We start from the raw sequence: 16,429 nt of genomic DNA, 5'->3' as shown, positions 1-16,429 counted from the left end.
GGGGCTTGGCACGGCACTGCGCGCTGGGGGAGGGGCTCGGTGCTGCTCACGCACGGATGGTTGGGTGGAGAAAAGCAAATTACTGAGGATGCTGGAATCTGAAACGAAAGGGAAAATGGTCTAAAATCTCAGCGGGGCCGGCAGCATCTGTAGGGAGAGAAAGGAGCTAAAGGTCCCAGTCCGCTGACTCTTTGTCAAAGCTGGGAGGCGCTTGGCGCTGCGCACGCGTGGACGTGCCGGTGGGAGGGGCTTGGGGATGCGCATGCGCAGGTGTGAGGGGCTTGGGGATGCGCACGTGCGGGTGGGCGGGGCTTGGTGATGCGCACGCGCGGACGTGCCGGTGGGAGGGGCTTGGGTTGCGCCCACGCGGACGTGCCGGTGGGAGGGGCTGGGGGATGCGCACGCGCGGTAGGGCTCCGGAGGAAGATGGCGGCGGGCCCGGATCCGCTGGAGGAGCTGCTCCTGTCAGAGGTGGACGAGAAGGCGGTCAGCGACCTGGTGGGCTCGCTGGAGTCGCAGCTGGCGGGCCGGGCAGCCCCGCAGGGAGAGGGGGGCCCGGCGGACGGAGAGCCGCGAGCCGGCGGCATGGCACCATCGCCGCCCGGGGACCAAGCCGCTGCTGCCGCTCCTGCCGCTCCGACCCCCGGCTCCGGGCAGGAGGCAGTTGCCGGGCCCGGCCTCAGGCAGCCAGCAGCCTCCGCCGGCGAGTCACCGCCATCTCCCGCCAACAGCTTCCTCTCCTCGGCCGGAGCCCGGCCTCCAGCTCCCGCCACCCCCGGGACCCGCCGCCTCTCTCAGTCCGAGTGGCCGCCGCCTCCTTCCCCCTCGCCCGGCCTCAGCTCTGTACCGCTGGCTGCCCCCAACCCAGGGGGGAGTGTGCCCCCCCTGGGCCTGGTGACCACAAACCAGACCCCGGCATCAAACCACCTGCCCACAGCTGGCAAGGCACCCCGACCCCCGCCTCCTGTTGCCAATGGGGTGGTGACCAGCTCTCACTCCCCTGGGGTAACTACTGCTCTGCATCTCTCCACTGGAACCCCCTCTGGGACCTGTAAACACCTCCCCACCTCTGGGGCTGCCGGCACCATTGGCCTCAGTTCCCTGACTGTGCCCCCCACCACCAGCATCAACTCACCATGTAACCCATCTCAGAACGGCACCCTTAACCCTCACTCTGTGTGTCAAGCTAGCATCCTGATGGATAATGTCAGCACCCCTACCACCACCCTGCAAAGACCGCCAATGCACACTGTAATAGCCAGTAATACTGTGGGCACCACACTGCCACTGAATGGACATTCCAAAGTGAATGCACCTGGACCGTTGCAAGTTGGGGAAAGGACAGGCATCCGTCAAAGTGCAACAGTGACACAATTGGTCAATCAGATTGCTGCTGTCAGTAATCCAATTTCCACCCCCATATCCACCAATACAAATTCCACGTCACAGACAAAGCTTGTTCTGCACACTCAGTCTCAGCCTGTTCCACTCAGTCTATTGAACAACCCAGCTGCTTCTGTCACTATGGCCAACACCTCAAGCAATCAGCTACAATGTACAGTTACCAGCTCTCTGCCTTTAGCCAGCCTGCCGGTCAGCATCAATGCTGTGGCAAAGTCTGCAGTCAACATGATCGCACGCCCCCATGTTGGAATCACAAAAGTCGTCACATCTGCCCCTGGTATCATCCATGCATCAGCCACTCAAGCACAGCCTCCTCGTCCTGGGATAGGTCCATCCCACCGTATTGTCGCCCCACAGTTTATCATCCACCCACCACAACAACCGACAGTGCAACTTGCTTCTGGGTTCACCATCCCACCAGGTGAGTGCTGTTGAAAGCACAGGACCAATGAGTATTAATCCTGAGTACCCCATGAGTGAAGATTTCATCAAATACCCATGCAAAAAAAGTTATTTTTAGCATTGCTCTAGTCTCTCTGTATCTAAGCTACTAGCCACATATGTTACTGGTTAAGTAAATATAAAATATATATATATATTGCAGGGGCTGGTTTAGCACACTGGGATAAATGGCTGGCTTTTAAAGCAGACCAAGGCAGGCCAGCAGCACGGTTCAATTCCCATACCAGCCTCCCCGAACAGGCGCCGGAATGTGGCGACTAGGGGCTTTTCGCAGTATTGAAGCCGACTTGTGACAATAAGTGATTATATTTATATTATATGCTTTTGCTGGGCAACTGACTTCAATATTCATGTTTACACATCAATAACTTGAGTTTATATCGTGCGTTTAACTTGGTAAAACCATTAGTTGTTTACTTGAACCTTTTTGTTAAAATGCCTTTTGATGGCGCAGTAATTTACTTGGTTACTGAATAGTTGTTGATGTTTAATAAATATACACAGAAGGAATACTGCCAGGAATTTACTGTTAACCTTCATGCATGTGGCAAAGTGATGTTGCTTCAGCTACTTTTGTGACCAGCAATTAAAAATATTTTTAGAATACCCAGTTCTTTTTTTCCATTTAAAGGGCAATTTAGCATGGCCAATCAATCTACTCTGCACATCTTTTTGGGTTGTGGGGGTGAGACCCACACACACACGTGGAGAATGTGCAAACTCCACACGAGCAGTGACCCGGGGCCGGGATTGAACCCGGGTCCTCAGCACCGTGAGGCAGCAGTGCTAACCTCCGCATGACTTGCAATTTCTGTTGGAGAACATGTTTTGTCTGATCTGTTCACATGCAGTTTCTGCAAAATGTTCCAGCAATAAGATTTGAGTGTGCAATATTACAATGTTTAGTGCCCCATTTAATCCTGGCTGTTTGTGATATTGGACATGAAGACAAAATACAAGTGAAGCCCCACAACACCACCCAACTCTCACCCCTGGCCTCAAAGGAGAAAACCATGCAGGCCCTGCCTGTCTTTTAGCAAGATCTTCGGGCTTGGAACTTGGCTTCCTCCAGGAGAAGCTCTCCTCTGTCAGGCAGCGACTCTGCTGGCAAAGCCATTACTGAGTAATCAACACGTCAAGTGGTTGACTGGTGGAGCACAGAGCCCAGGTTACAATGTGAACTTTTGTAAGGGACGTGCTGGATGTTACCAGCAGCAATGACACACCCACTCAGTTCACTCAGTTAAATCGCTGGCTTTTAAAGCAGACCCAAGCAGGCCAGCAACACGGTTCGACTCCCGTACCAGCCTCCCCGGACAGGCGCCGGAATGTGGCGACTAGGGGCTTTTCACAGTAACTTCATTTGAAGCCTACTCGTGACAATAAGCGATTTTCATTTTTAATTTCATTTTTCACCCTGACATTTTTTTTTGTGGCCAAAGTGATTTGAGCATTAAATTTGAGCATTACTTGGTCCTGACTCCTGGTGTATAAAGTGTGGACTAATCCTATTTGATCTTAGCCTTTTTCCAGCTGATTTCCTCATCAGTGTGGGGCTCCAAATTCCTCCCTCAGGAATCCGTATATCACAACTTGAACTGTCTCTTGGATACTCCCTCTGTGCCTTCCATTTTGTAGAGAGAGTTCATCAATTGGCTGTTACTACAGTCTCTCCTCTCCTTTTCCCTTCTGCCTTGTCAAGCCCCTGGTGTTCTGTCTCCTTCCACTGAGCCAACTTCCATCCATGGGTCTACTCACTCATTTGTTTTGTCATATGGACCCGCCCAACCCAGATGCTGCGTTTCTGTCCAATGGAGGTCTCTATGCAGGAGTTCTTCCCAGCACCAATTCGGATCTGGGATGGGGAGATTTCCACAGAGCAGTTGTACTCTGCAGATTTTGGGGCACTTTTCCCGTCTCCAAGGCTGCATTTCTGTGGTTGAGGTATAAATTGCGGGAGGTTACTCCCCTTCTTGACCCCTGAAAGGGTTTCTCCTGTACCGTTGCCTGTAGCTTTTAATCCTTGCTGCTGATGTCCTACTGCTTTGGGGGTGGGGTTGTGTGGGAGTGTGTGTGTTGGGGGGAGGGGGGTGGTCATGTAAGTTGGAGGACCATCTCACGTACTTACTGCCGGACTTGTCCGAATGGTGGGCAGTGCTCATGGGGCTGTTGCTCTGGCAGCTTATCTTTCTTCTGCAACACTGCCCTTACCCAGGTGCATTGGGGAGGGAGTATCTTGTGTCGACCAATATCCTTGAGACTTCCTGCCATCAGTGGGCACTACATGGTAGCTGCTGGTCACTAAATTAATTGGTGTGATGTTTTCTGTTGCTTATTGAGCATTGTTTTGTTTATTATTACCGTTGAACGAAGACATTTGCCATATTGTTTTCATGTTTTATTTGGTGACACGTGGGTGTCACTAGGTGTCACTATGAAAATCAAACAAACCGTGCAGATTAAGAGAACCACTAATAAATAAGGAGTACCCCAGTCAAACTGAAAATGCTTGTGTGTTATGTGCAGTAATACTTTGGGTTGGATAGTCTATAAGATGGGTAATGTCTGTGAAGTTCACTGGTTGTAGAGTGTGCATGGTTTGGAACAGCAGTAAGCAGTTGAAGAAAACTCTTGGTGAACCTACTTGTCCTGGACTTCTGCTGACAGCACAATGCAGCAATTCCTCCCATCTGCTGGCCCCTTTGCATGCCAAGGGTGATCGCTGACAGAGTACTCACTGTTGTCATGTAGGCCGCACGGTAGCACAGTGGTTAACACTGCTGCTTCACAGTGCCAGGGACCCGTGTTTGATTCCCAGTTTGGGTCACTGTCTGTGCGGAGTCTGCATGTTTCCCCCGTGTCTGCGTGGGTTCCCTCCGGGCGCTCCGGTTTCCTCCCACAAGTCCCGAAAGACGTGCTGTTAGGTGAATTGGACATTCTGAATTCTCCCTCTGTGTACCCGAACAGGCGCTGGAGTGTGGCGACTAGGGATTTTCACAGTAACTTCATTGCAGTGTTAATGTAAGCCGACTTGTGACAATAAAGATTATTATTATTATGAATATGGCACCCAGTTTGCACGCAGCAAGATTTGACAAACAGCGATTTGAGAATGATGAGATGTCAGTTGAAGAATAACTATTGGCCGGTGATGCAGAGAATGCTTCTGCTCAGCTTCAAAATAGTGCTGTGGAATACTTGATATCCATCGAGAGGTCAGACATCTCAACTGAAAGGTGACATCTCTTAAAGTACTCTATTGGGAGTGTCAGCCGAGATTTTCTGCTCAAATTTATGGATTGGGATTGATCCCAATACTACTGAGCCATGCATCAGGCTGTTACACCCTTGTGTACTTTTGAACGTTGGGATCAAAGGCTATGGGGAGAAAGCAGGATTAGGCTATTGAGTTGGATGATCAGGCATGATCGTGATAAATGGTGGAGCAGGCTCGAAGGGCCAAAAGGCCTCCTCCTGCTCCTCTCTTCTATGTTCCACACTTGGTCATAAATCAGTAAACAATGGTTATGATAACTAATCCTTTAATCCCTGGGCAGCACGGTAGCACAGTGGTTAGCACTGTTGCTTCACAGCACCAGAGATCCAGGTTCGATTCCCAGCTTGGGTCACTGTAGTCTGTGTGGAGTCTGCACATTCTCCCCGTGTCTGCGTGGGTTTCCTCCGGGTGCTTCAGTTTCCTCCCACAAGCCCTGAAATGCATGCTTTTAGGTGAATTGGATATTCTGAATTTTCCCTCTGTGTACCCGAACAGGTGCCGGAATGTGGCAACTAGGGGCTTTTCACAGTAACTTCATTGCAGTGTTAATGTAAGCCTACTTGTGACATTAATAAAGATTATTATTATAGCGAGCCAGGTAAAAGCACCATCCAGTGATCCAGGCCAGAAAGGTTAGTTTCCATTCCTGGTTTAGGTGGTGGGGAAACATTTTATGCAGCTTGCTGTTCACAGGGAGATTATCCTGTTTTTAGAATGTATTTAATATTTTGGCATAAATGGATCCAAATTGGCAATGTATAGTTTAGTTGGCACTGGGCCTATTCCTACTGTAGCAGACAAGAAAAGGAGGTTTCAGTAGAGTTGTGAAAGTGTGAGTAGTGTTATGGGCCAGGCATTAGAGAACCCCAAAGTGTATCATGGAGTTCACCTGACCCACAACTTTTAATAGGTTGTGGTATGGGGAGCACACGGCCCACTCTACAGGTGTGGTACAGCAGAAATGGAAAAGTATTTTTTAAAGCAAAACAATTTTTATTCTATGAACTCAAGTTAACTTTTTTAAAACACAGTAAACATCCTAGCAACCATTAATTCAAATACAACCCCCAAAGAATACAACATTTAAAATAATACTTAAAATTTCCTTTTAACATCCATAAGACTTAAAAAAATCTTTGAACAGAAGCACATCTGGTTTAAATTCACTACTGAGAACAGTTATCACTCTGAGTTCACCAAATGATCAAGAGATAGTCTTTACATGGCAGAGAGAACAACATTACACCTTCTGTGGCTGACTGCAGCTCCAACACTGAAACAAAACCAAAGAAACATAGACACACCCAAGCGTTTCTCAAAGTGAAACTGAAAGCTGACAGACAGCCCAGCTCCACCCACACACTGACATCACTGCAGTAATAAACACCCATTTCTTAAAGGTACACCCACTACAGTTATTCTATAAAAAACACCCATTTCTTAAAGGTACTCTCACATGACAGTCGGGGAAGACTATTTCTTTGTTGGGGTATCAATGATGGTTGTTAATTTACAAATTGTCACTCAAAGGTTATGTTGCAATTGTATAAGGTGTTAGTGAGGCCACACCTGGAGTATTGTGTTCAGTTTTGGTCTCCTTACTTGAGAAAGGACATACTGGCACTGGAGGGTGTGCAGAGGAGATTCATTAGGTTAATCCCAGAGCTGAAGGGGTTGGATCATGAGGAGAGGTTGAGTAGACTGGGACTGTACTCGTTGGAATTTAGAAGGATGAGGGGGGATCTTATAGAAACATTTAAAATTATGAAGGGAATAGATAGGATAGATGCGGGCAGGTTGTTTCCACTGGCGAGTGAAAGCAGAACTAGGGGGCATAGCCGCAAAATAAGGGGAAGTAGATTTAGGACTGAGTTTAGGAGGAACTTCTTCACCCAAAGGGTTGTGAATCTATGGAATTCCTTACCCAGTGAAGCAGTTGAGGCTCCTTCATTACATGTTTTTAAGATAAATATAGATAGTTTTTTGAAGAATAAAGGGATTAAGGGTTATGGTGTTCGGGCGGGAAAGTGGAGCTGAGTCCACAAAAGATCAGCCATGATCTCGTTGAGTGGCGGAGCAGGCTCGAGGGGCCAGATGGCCTACTCCTGCTCCTAGTTCTTATGTTCTTAAAGGAACATGGTAAAGAGAAATTTACCTGTGCAAGATTGTTGGGGCATGAAATACTTTGTCATCTGGAGTAGTTAAGCAGACTTCATTGCATTTTATAATGGAAAAACCTGTAATGAATTAAAGGAAGATACGGGGCTGTTGCGGGGGGCTGTGGGTGGGGGTTGGTCGTTGGACAGATTGGTTTTGGGTTGCACGAGCAAACAGGTGGTGCAGTGATGATGGGCAAAATGGCCACTGAACTGCGACCTTCCATAGTTTTTTTAGGAAACTTTCTCAGTCTTCCTGACCTGGGAAAGGATCAGCCTCTCATCCTTATCCATTGTGAATGCCAAGAAGTGTTCTTGGCTCTAATCCCCCTGTGAGTGGAGAGCCTGCTGATCTGTTGCAGTGAAAACTGGCACAGGAGAAGGACTACCACTTGTTGAGGTGTTGGAAGGCTCCTGCTATTGTGAGTGGAGGAATGACCTGTCATGAGGCAGTCTGTATCTCACTTTAATGATATCTGGGAGATGGTGCTGGCGTAACTCCTGTTGGTGCCGAACGCAGAATGAGAAAAAAGGTCCACCCCCCACGTTTAATATAACTGAAAATCAGTGATCACATCCTGCAATCAATTTCACAATAAACCGCATGAAGTACTTTGAGATAATTTACACTTGTTGGTTAAATTGTTTCTTCGTACACTCCTGGCCCTCTGTGATATGTACAAAACATAGTGGAAATGTAGGGTCTGCACAAAGCAAACACCTTTGTGTATCTGTGCTTTCAGGGTTGTAACAGTTGTGTTCCTTTCTGCCAAGTTCAGTTTGCCATTCGGCTCAGTAAAGCTGTCTGTTAGAAAAAAATCAGTACAAAGACTGTGTGGAATTAATGGTTGCAAGTTACAATCTGAAATGTAATCTCTCTTGTTTTTAAAACTTTAAGAGCAGTTTCTGAGCCACTTGAGGAACTCTGTGAACTGGATTGTATGTTTATTTTCAAAAATGGTTTCTGTGATTCATGTTTATAAATGAAGGCAAATTGCAGCTGTACCCAGAACAAACACAATGTCAGCTTGACTCAGTGGCAGCTACCTTATCTCTGAGACAGAAGGTTTTGGATTTGAACCCCACTCCATGGGAGCATGTAATCCAGGCTGACGTGCCAGGCAATGCTGATGTGGACCATCATGTTTGCCGACAAAACAACTAATTGGCTGTGAAGCGCTGTGGGATTGTGAATAAGCGACTAGATGTTTTATTACTTCAGTTTCACTAAGAGATGTATTGCAGTACAACATCGTATTTCAAAAGTTTAAAAAAAATTTTTTTTTAAATAAATTTAGAGTACCCAATTCATTTTTTCCAATTAAGGGGCAATTCAGCGTGTTCAATCCACCTACCCTGCACATCTTTGTGTTGTGGGGCGAAACCCACGCAAACACGGGGAGAATGTGCAAACTCCACACGGACAGTGACCCAGAGCCAGGATCGAACCTGGGACCTCAGCGCCGTGAGACTGCAGTGCTACCACTGTGCCACCGTGTTGCCCCGTATTTCAAAAGTTGAGGGTCACAGACCTGAGTTGTGAGAATTCAAGCCATCGGTAAATGTTGCCTGAAAGTGTATTCTGGTCAGTTGATCTTGATGGATAAGCAGCAGCAACAACACAGCTTTAATATGGGGACTGTATCCAGAAAATTTGAATAGTTTTGGAATAATCATTGTCCAATTCATGAATCTCATATGGTGTAATTTGAAACAGCAGGGCGCTGAAGGCTGGTGGGTGAGGCTCTTGTGAACTGATGGGGCTTGGTGGTTTGATGAGTACTGAGATGGTGTGGAGTCTGGGGTGGGATGTGGTCAAAATTGCTCTGCTATAGGGCAGCGCAGTGGTTAGCACTGCTGCATCACGCGCTGAGGACCTGGGTTTGATCCCGGCCCCATGTCACTGTCCCTGTGGAGTTTGCCCATTCTCTCTGTGGGTCTCACCCCCACATCCTAAAAGATGTGCAGGGTAGATGAATAGGCCACGCTAAATTGCCCCTTCATACAAAATAAAACATTTGCACCCACTCAAACCATGGGAGGAAGGTGGCAATGTTGCCTCCTTTCCATGAAAGAGGGACAGCTGAAAGAAAGATCGAGAGTGCAGAGACCACAGAGAAAATTAATATTGTTTGTGTTGGTCCAGAATCAAAGTCCAATGAGGTGTATCTTAATGGAGGTTAAAAGAATTATACAAGACAAGGTCGCCGCCTCCTCATGTGTGACTATTCCCAATAAGTTAACTTGTGCCCAAGTTGTTAGTATTTTCATGTTGGAAATGGAGAATGGGACATTTATTTATAATAAATTAACAAAAGCATCTGATTTATGAAATGAGTTATTGGAAACTGAATGCCAGGATTTGGCTCACATATTGCAAGCTGAAAGGTTTGATACATACGCAGCCTTTGGGATTTGTGCTCTCCTGTCTATCGAAACAAGGAAATACTTGAAAGAAAATCAGCACCAATTCAGAAGTTAATGTAATGTTATTACCCGATTTCGTCACCTGATGAAGGAGAGAGTTGAGAATGAAAAAGGAGCTCCTAAAAACCAAAAGGTAGCCCCCAAAATTAAAATGAAGCCGTTGTGAAAATCTCAAAAAGTGGGGAGTAAATTGATCCCTGAAGAGTGGTGCATAAAGGAAATTATTGTTGATTTATGCATGTAACAGATTGCTGTCAGGCAGAGCAGGGAAACTTTATAAAAATAATTTCCAAACTCTGGCCTACTCTCTGCGCTCACACAAACACAGACCCAATGTCCAGACGAACTTGAACACTTTCTGATATTTTATTCAAGCGGCCACTCTGCAGTGCTATTCCTCTACGGGTGTGTTGGGAGTACTGGGTAGTGAATCAGAACAGTGACCACTGGTAATTTTTCCCTCTCTAATCATGGGGCACTAACGCCAATTGTGCCAACTGTTTCCCTGGTTGAGAGCATTGACGTGTGTGAATTTCCGATGTTGTATTATCTGTATTGGGTGCAGTCAGGGTTAAAAGTCTGGGTTAGTGTGTGACTGCTGCTGTCATGCTTTAAAAAATCCTGGTTTGCAAGACAGCTTGGCTTTTTGGGAGTCAGAGGTGCAATTAAAGTTTGGACCCATGGATTTGTGTTTACATTCAGGGGATTCCCTGTGGAGCAGCCAATTCGAGACATTGTGTTTAGTTTCATGAGATGGTGTAGTTAATGGCAGGAGCCAGGGATTGAAGCAGTCAGGCATTGAGGTTCAGTTGTTTAGTGTGAGTTTGGAAGGGGTGCTGAGAAGGTTTCTGAGGAAATATAACCAGAGATTCTGCATTATTCTGACGGGGTGGCAGGTCTCTTTCTTTAAAGCAGTCTCAAAATATCTCTCTTTCTCAAAGTGGAGTATTCAAGACATTGCTGTACAGCAAGTATTGCTGAGTGCTAACTGTATTTAAAAGGGGATTGGGATCGGAGGTGGTTTTGTTGTTTGAGTGGGAATAAAGACAGCAGTTAAGGGTTATTGTGTCACTGTATTGATTATCATTGTTTAAGGGTAATTGTAAACTACTTTCTTGTGTGATGTTAAATGTTTTAATTCTGTGTTAGTAATAAAGTTTGTTTTAATAAACCAGGGCTGGTTTCGCTCAATGAGCTAGACAGCTGGTTTGTGATGCAGAACAAGGTCAGCAGTGTGGTTTCAATTCCCGTACCAGTTTATGCGAACGGGCACCGGAATGTGGCAATTTGGGGCTTTTCGCAGTAGCTTCACACTTGTGACAATAAAAGGTTGTTATTGTATCCCTATTTTGGGTGTAATCATTCCTGGAGCAAGCAATCCTTTCCTCACAGTCTTCCAAACTTAAAATACAATATTGGGCTTTCTGTCCAGTATCTTAGACATTGTTGGCATCTTGTATGGGATTGTAATACATGGGATTAAATCTGGGATTGTGCTGAATTGAGTTAGACCTGCCTTATTCAATGGACCTATTGTAGGGTATCGCCATTCAGATATTGCATGCATTTATTACAATTTGTCTTATGTGTGACAGCATTGGAGGGATTACTTGCCTGAGGTTAACAAATAGAACACCTTGTAAAAATGTCATATTGCTATTGAGGACCTGCAGCGTGGTGCAGCAGCTGTGAGCTTCTGTGTGAAGCGAGCAGAAAGGGTGACATTAACTCTGTGCAAACAAGCTTTCCCGGTGACCTGTTGTGCAATTGCTGCACAGAGCACAAGGTCCCAAATTCACTTCCTGGCCCTTGTTGCTTATTTGATTGCCCCTGGACTCCAATGGGTTCAGCACCTTTGGGGGAGAAAAGGGCAGAGCTGCTTAGGTTCCTGGCCCAGATCGTGATCTGAAAACTGCTGTGGCAGGTTGTGTGTGTTTGAGTCAGCCCAAGAGGAAAAGGATTTCATTTTCTTCTGTGGGTCCTCTCATGACTGAAGAGTCCAACGCAGGATTGTATGGACATCCATGGATTGGCAGATCATATTGCTGTTGGTGCTTGAGCAAACTTTAGCTGTGCCACCTCTGGCCTTCTCTGGGCACCTTGTGAGTTTGGCAAGCTGAACCAAATTTCAGTGCTCACCCCCATGTTTTTCTGCAATGATGACGTTTGGAAGTCTCTTATTTAAGGTGTCCTTATATCGTTTGCACTGAAATTGCATATGATTATTCTGTGTCTCATACTCTGTTTCACTGCATATTGGGCTGGTTTAGCACACTGGGCTAATTAGCTGGCTTTTGAAGCAGACCAAGGGAGGCCAGGAGCACGGTTCAATTCCCGCACCAGCCTCTCCGAACAGGCGCCGGAATGTGGCGACTAGGGGCTTTTCACAGTAACTTCATTGAAGCCTACTTATGACAATAAGCGATTTTCATTTCATTTCATATTTCTATCCACCTTCCTTCTACTATGAGATGGTCTGTAAATGACCACTGTGATTGATTATTTATTATCCTGAATCTCTGTCAGTATCGATTCTATTTTTGTTTTGCTGAAAACTGCATCTCTTTTTCCTGCTGCCATTGTTATCCCGAATATTCACCTCTCCACCTCTCCTTTCCTCACCTTTCCTAAATATGTTACATACTGTAATGTTTAATTTCCAGCCCCGATGTTTCTGTCGCTATGTCTCAGTAATCCCTGTTATGTCTGGTTCGTCCCAATGCACGATTGTCTTCAGCTTCCCCCTTTTCTGTTGCAGGCACTGTGTGCATTGTTGCAGGAAATTTTAACAACCAAATAGCATTTCCTCTCACTATAGAATCTTCAAATCTACAGTGCAGAAAGAGGCCTTTTGGTCCATTGAATCTGCACCGGCCCTTGGAAAGAGCACCCTACTTAAGCCCACGCCTCCACCCTATCCCCGTAACCCAGTACCTCCATCTAATCTTTTGGACAATTAGGGGCAATTTAGCATGGCCAATCCACCTAACCTGTGGATGGAAACGGGAGCACCTGGAGGAAATCCATGCTGACATGGGGAGAATGTGCAAACTCCACACAGACAGTCACCCAAGACCGGAATTGAACCCAGGCCGCTTGTAGGTTGAGTTCTCTTTTTAGCGTCCCATTTTAAAACAAAAACAATTTAAGCACTATACGCGCAGATGGCACCAGTCACTTTCTCTGTTTTGGTGGTGTTGGATGAGGGATGAACCTTGGGTGTTACACCATCTTTTATGTTCATCTGAATGGACAGCCACAGACTCCGCTTTAAGGTAATAGCTGAAAGGATTGCAGCTCCTGACAGTGCCACAGTCCCTCTGTCATGCACTGAACTGGTAGCTCAAGCTAAACCCGGGCATTTATGACTCAGACAAGGTTTCCTCATCCACGTGGCAATTTATTTAACCCTCTGTGTGTGCAAACATGTGAAATGAAATGAAAATCGCTTATTGTCACAAGTAGGCTTCAATGAAGTTACTGTGAAAAGCCCCCTAGTCGCCACATTCCGGTGCCTGTTCGGGGAGGCTGGTACGGGAATTGAACAGTGCTGCTGGCCTGCCTTGGTCTGCTTTAAAAGCCACCTATTTAGCACAGTGTGCTAAACCAGCCCCTAAATGTGCATGAAGGAGGTCTCCTGAACTGTTCTCTTCACTCTCCTGTTAATATTCTGCACTGGCATCCTCTGCTGAAGTTTTTTTAAAATTTAGAGTACCCGTTTCTTTTTTTCCCAATTAAGGGGCAATTTAGCATGGCCAATCCACCTACCCTGCACATGCGACACCCACGCAGACACGGGGAGAATGTGCTGAAGTTCTTTAGCTTATCTTTCTACCCAAGAACACTGATCACAAATTGAAGTTTTATGCATCAGCTAACATAGCAAGTTGTACTGACCTGGAAATGAAACTGTTCAAACTTGTGCAGAACACAGGATGCAGCCTGTGCTCGAAGACGGTAAATTCAAAATGAATCTGTATTTGTGTTACTTCAGTGAGAGTATGGTAACTCGGTGGGAGCTGGTGAAATTAGATAGTATGACTTATTCAAATGTAAATGAGTTAGAACTCTGGTAAAAATTATTGTTGGATGCAGCATACAGATATTTTGAGAAAAGCCATGCTAAGTGTGACATACGTGGAGGAAATTAGTGACTTTGGACCATGGTTCCCAAAGCTTCCTTGCTGAGGATTTTCCTCGCTGCTTGTCTGTTCGGGACAAAATTATGGAATTTTTTTACTCCTCACGGTTAATTATGTAATTGTTGGGAAGTGGAACTCTTTTTCTAATTTTCCCACCCAGTATTGGTATCAAATTCCCTCATCGCCTGCTGGTGAATCCTGCTCGGCTGCTGATCAGCAGCACCACCCACAGCTACAGACTGGCTGGCAGACCTGTCGGAATTTCCCCACCTGGATAAGATCAAATACACCATCCGAGGGTCAGAGGAGGCTTCCACAAAACGTGGAGGCCATTCACTAACTTGTTCCAAGACTTGTTCGAAGCCAGCAACCAATAGAGTGGAGAGGGCATGGGAGCCAACAGGATCACCGGGAACATACAGAAATTGGAGTGCGGTGAGAGGGGGGGGGGAGAGAGACCAGGCGAAACAACAAGGGGGAAATCCAGAAAACAGCTGATACAGACAGAATCACAGAATACTACAGTGCAGAAGAGGCCCTTTGGCCCATCGAGCCTTCACCGGCGCATGATAGGCCCTGACCTGCCCAGCTAATCCCATTTACCAGCACTTGAGCCATAGTCTTGAATGTTAAGATGTGCCAAGTAAAAGGATGTGAGGCAAACCACCTCTATCACCCTCCCTGGCAGTGCATTCCAGACCATAACCACTCTCTGGGGGGGGGGGGGGGGGGGGGGGGGGAAAGGCTTTTCCTCAAATCCTCCCTAAACCTCTCACCCCTCACTTTGAACTTTTGTCCCCTTGTTGCTCCCTATCCACCCTGTCCATGCCCCTCATAATCTTGTACACCTCGAACAGGTCACCTCTCAGTCTACTCTGCTCCAGAGAAAACAACCCAGAGGGCCCAACATAAGGCCACAAGAAAGAAACACCAGACAACTACCCACGGTAAAGTAAAGGGCCAAGGAAAGGGCCCTGAAACAGCAAAAGAAGGGTGTCGGGGTGGGGGGCGGGATACCAAAAAATAACAACTTGTAAATTGTATTTGTTGCATCTATCTTCAACGAGTGTATAGTGTGTAAAGTGTAAACATTTTAATAAAAATATTTAGCAAAAAAAGTATTGGTATCAAATGCTGCAAGATTGGGAGCAGCATGAATTGATGGAGAGTGTGAACCCCCCAGCCTCAGAACAGAGTTGCTGTTGAACCATTGTGACATTGACATTTATATATCTGTTCTCCTTCAGAATCAGTTGAGAGTCAGTGGGTGACATTTTCACCTCTGAGTTAGAAGATGATGGGTTCAAGTCTCACTGCAGAGATTTGAGACCATAATCTATACTCTCACTGGTGCATTATTTTTTTAATATAAATTTAGAATACCCACTTAATTTTTTCCAATTAAGGGGCAATTTAGCGTGGCCAATCCACTTACCCTGCACATCTTTGGGTTGTGGGAGCAAAACCCACGCAGACACGGGGAGAATGTGCAAACTCCACACTGACAGTGACCCAGGGCCGAGATCGAACCTGGGACCTCGGCGCCGTGAGGCAGCAGGGCTATCACTGGTGCATTATTGAGAGAGGGCCACTGTTAGAGGTGTACTGTCTTTTGCATAAGATGTTATAGTGAGGTATTGTTTGTCATCTCAGGTGGCTGTAAAAGATCCCACTATTTGGGAAGCAGCAAGCGAGTTCTACCTAGCCAGTATTTGCTCCTGAACCAACATTGATAAAAAAGGCGATCCTCTCATTGCCACATTGCTGACAATGAGAGGATGCAAATTGGCTGCAGCATTTCCTACAGTACAGCAGTGGCTTCACTTCGAAAAGTACGGTGTTGTTAAGTGCTTTGGGATCGCCATGAAAGCTGCAATTTCAGTGCGAGCCTTGCACCATCCCATCTTTCTCTTTCCTTTTCTTCCTCAGTTATTTGGTCAGTCATCAAAGCAGATGGCCAGCAAACCGCTGACTGCTTTCCTAGATATGCCTGGCAGTGAATATCGTTAGGGTATTCTAAATTTCTGAAGGTCTCATTGTCTGGCTTGTACTTTGTTTTCCAATTTCTCTTTTCTTAATTCAGAGTACCCAATTATTTTTTTTCCCCAATTACGGGGCAATTTAGAGTGGTCAATTTATCCCTGCCCTGCACATTTTTGGGTTGTGGGGGTGAGACCCACACAAACATGGGGAGAATGTGCAAACTCCATACGCACAGTAACCTGGGGGCCGGGATCAATAATAATAATAATCTTTATGGTCACAAGTAGGCTTACATTAGCACTGCAATGCGGTTACTGTGAAAAGCCCTAGTCGCCACATTCCGGCACCTGTTCGGGTAAAACCCGCTCCTCGGCACCGTGAGGCAGCAGTGCTAACCACTGTGCCACCTGTTTTCAAATTTCTGTAGCAGCATTAAGAACATTGGGCTGGCTGCTTTGTTATTGATTGCGTTTTTAAATTTATCCTTTTTCCTTTTGCATAATTACTTGATCACATTGTTGGCCTGCACTCTAACTCTGGGTAACTCTTGTCTCAACTCAGTTGAAATCCTGTGCCGC

General features: G+C 46.3%; 1 protein-coding gene across 2 annotated transcripts in view; it reads left to right on the top strand.

Moving 5' to 3' along the window:
- Positions 1-420: 420 nt before the first annotated feature.
- The window catches only part of LOC119971062 (transcription initiation factor TFIID subunit 4-like), a 365,388-nt gene continuing 349,379 nt past the window's right edge, over positions 421-16,429 (top strand). Inside the window, exon 1 of one of the 2 annotated variants that reach the window (XM_038806198.1) lies at positions 421-1,825. In XM_038806198.1, the coding sequence (XP_038662126.1) occupies positions 427-1,825 (1,399 nt within the window). In that variant the 5' untranslated portion in view covers positions 421-426. The remainder of the gene's footprint in view (positions 1,826-16,429) is intronic. The other variant, XM_038806199.1, reaches the window with a different exon arrangement.

This window comes from Scyliorhinus canicula, chromosome 9 (genome assembly GCF_902713615.1).
Source record: "Scyliorhinus canicula chromosome 9, sScyCan1.1, whole genome shotgun sequence".
Classification (NCBI taxonomy): Eukaryota; Metazoa; Chordata; class Chondrichthyes; order Carcharhiniformes; family Scyliorhinidae; genus Scyliorhinus; species Scyliorhinus canicula.
The sequence above is the reverse complement of the archived record's forward strand: the minus strand, read 5'-3'. Positions and strand labels throughout refer to the sequence as shown.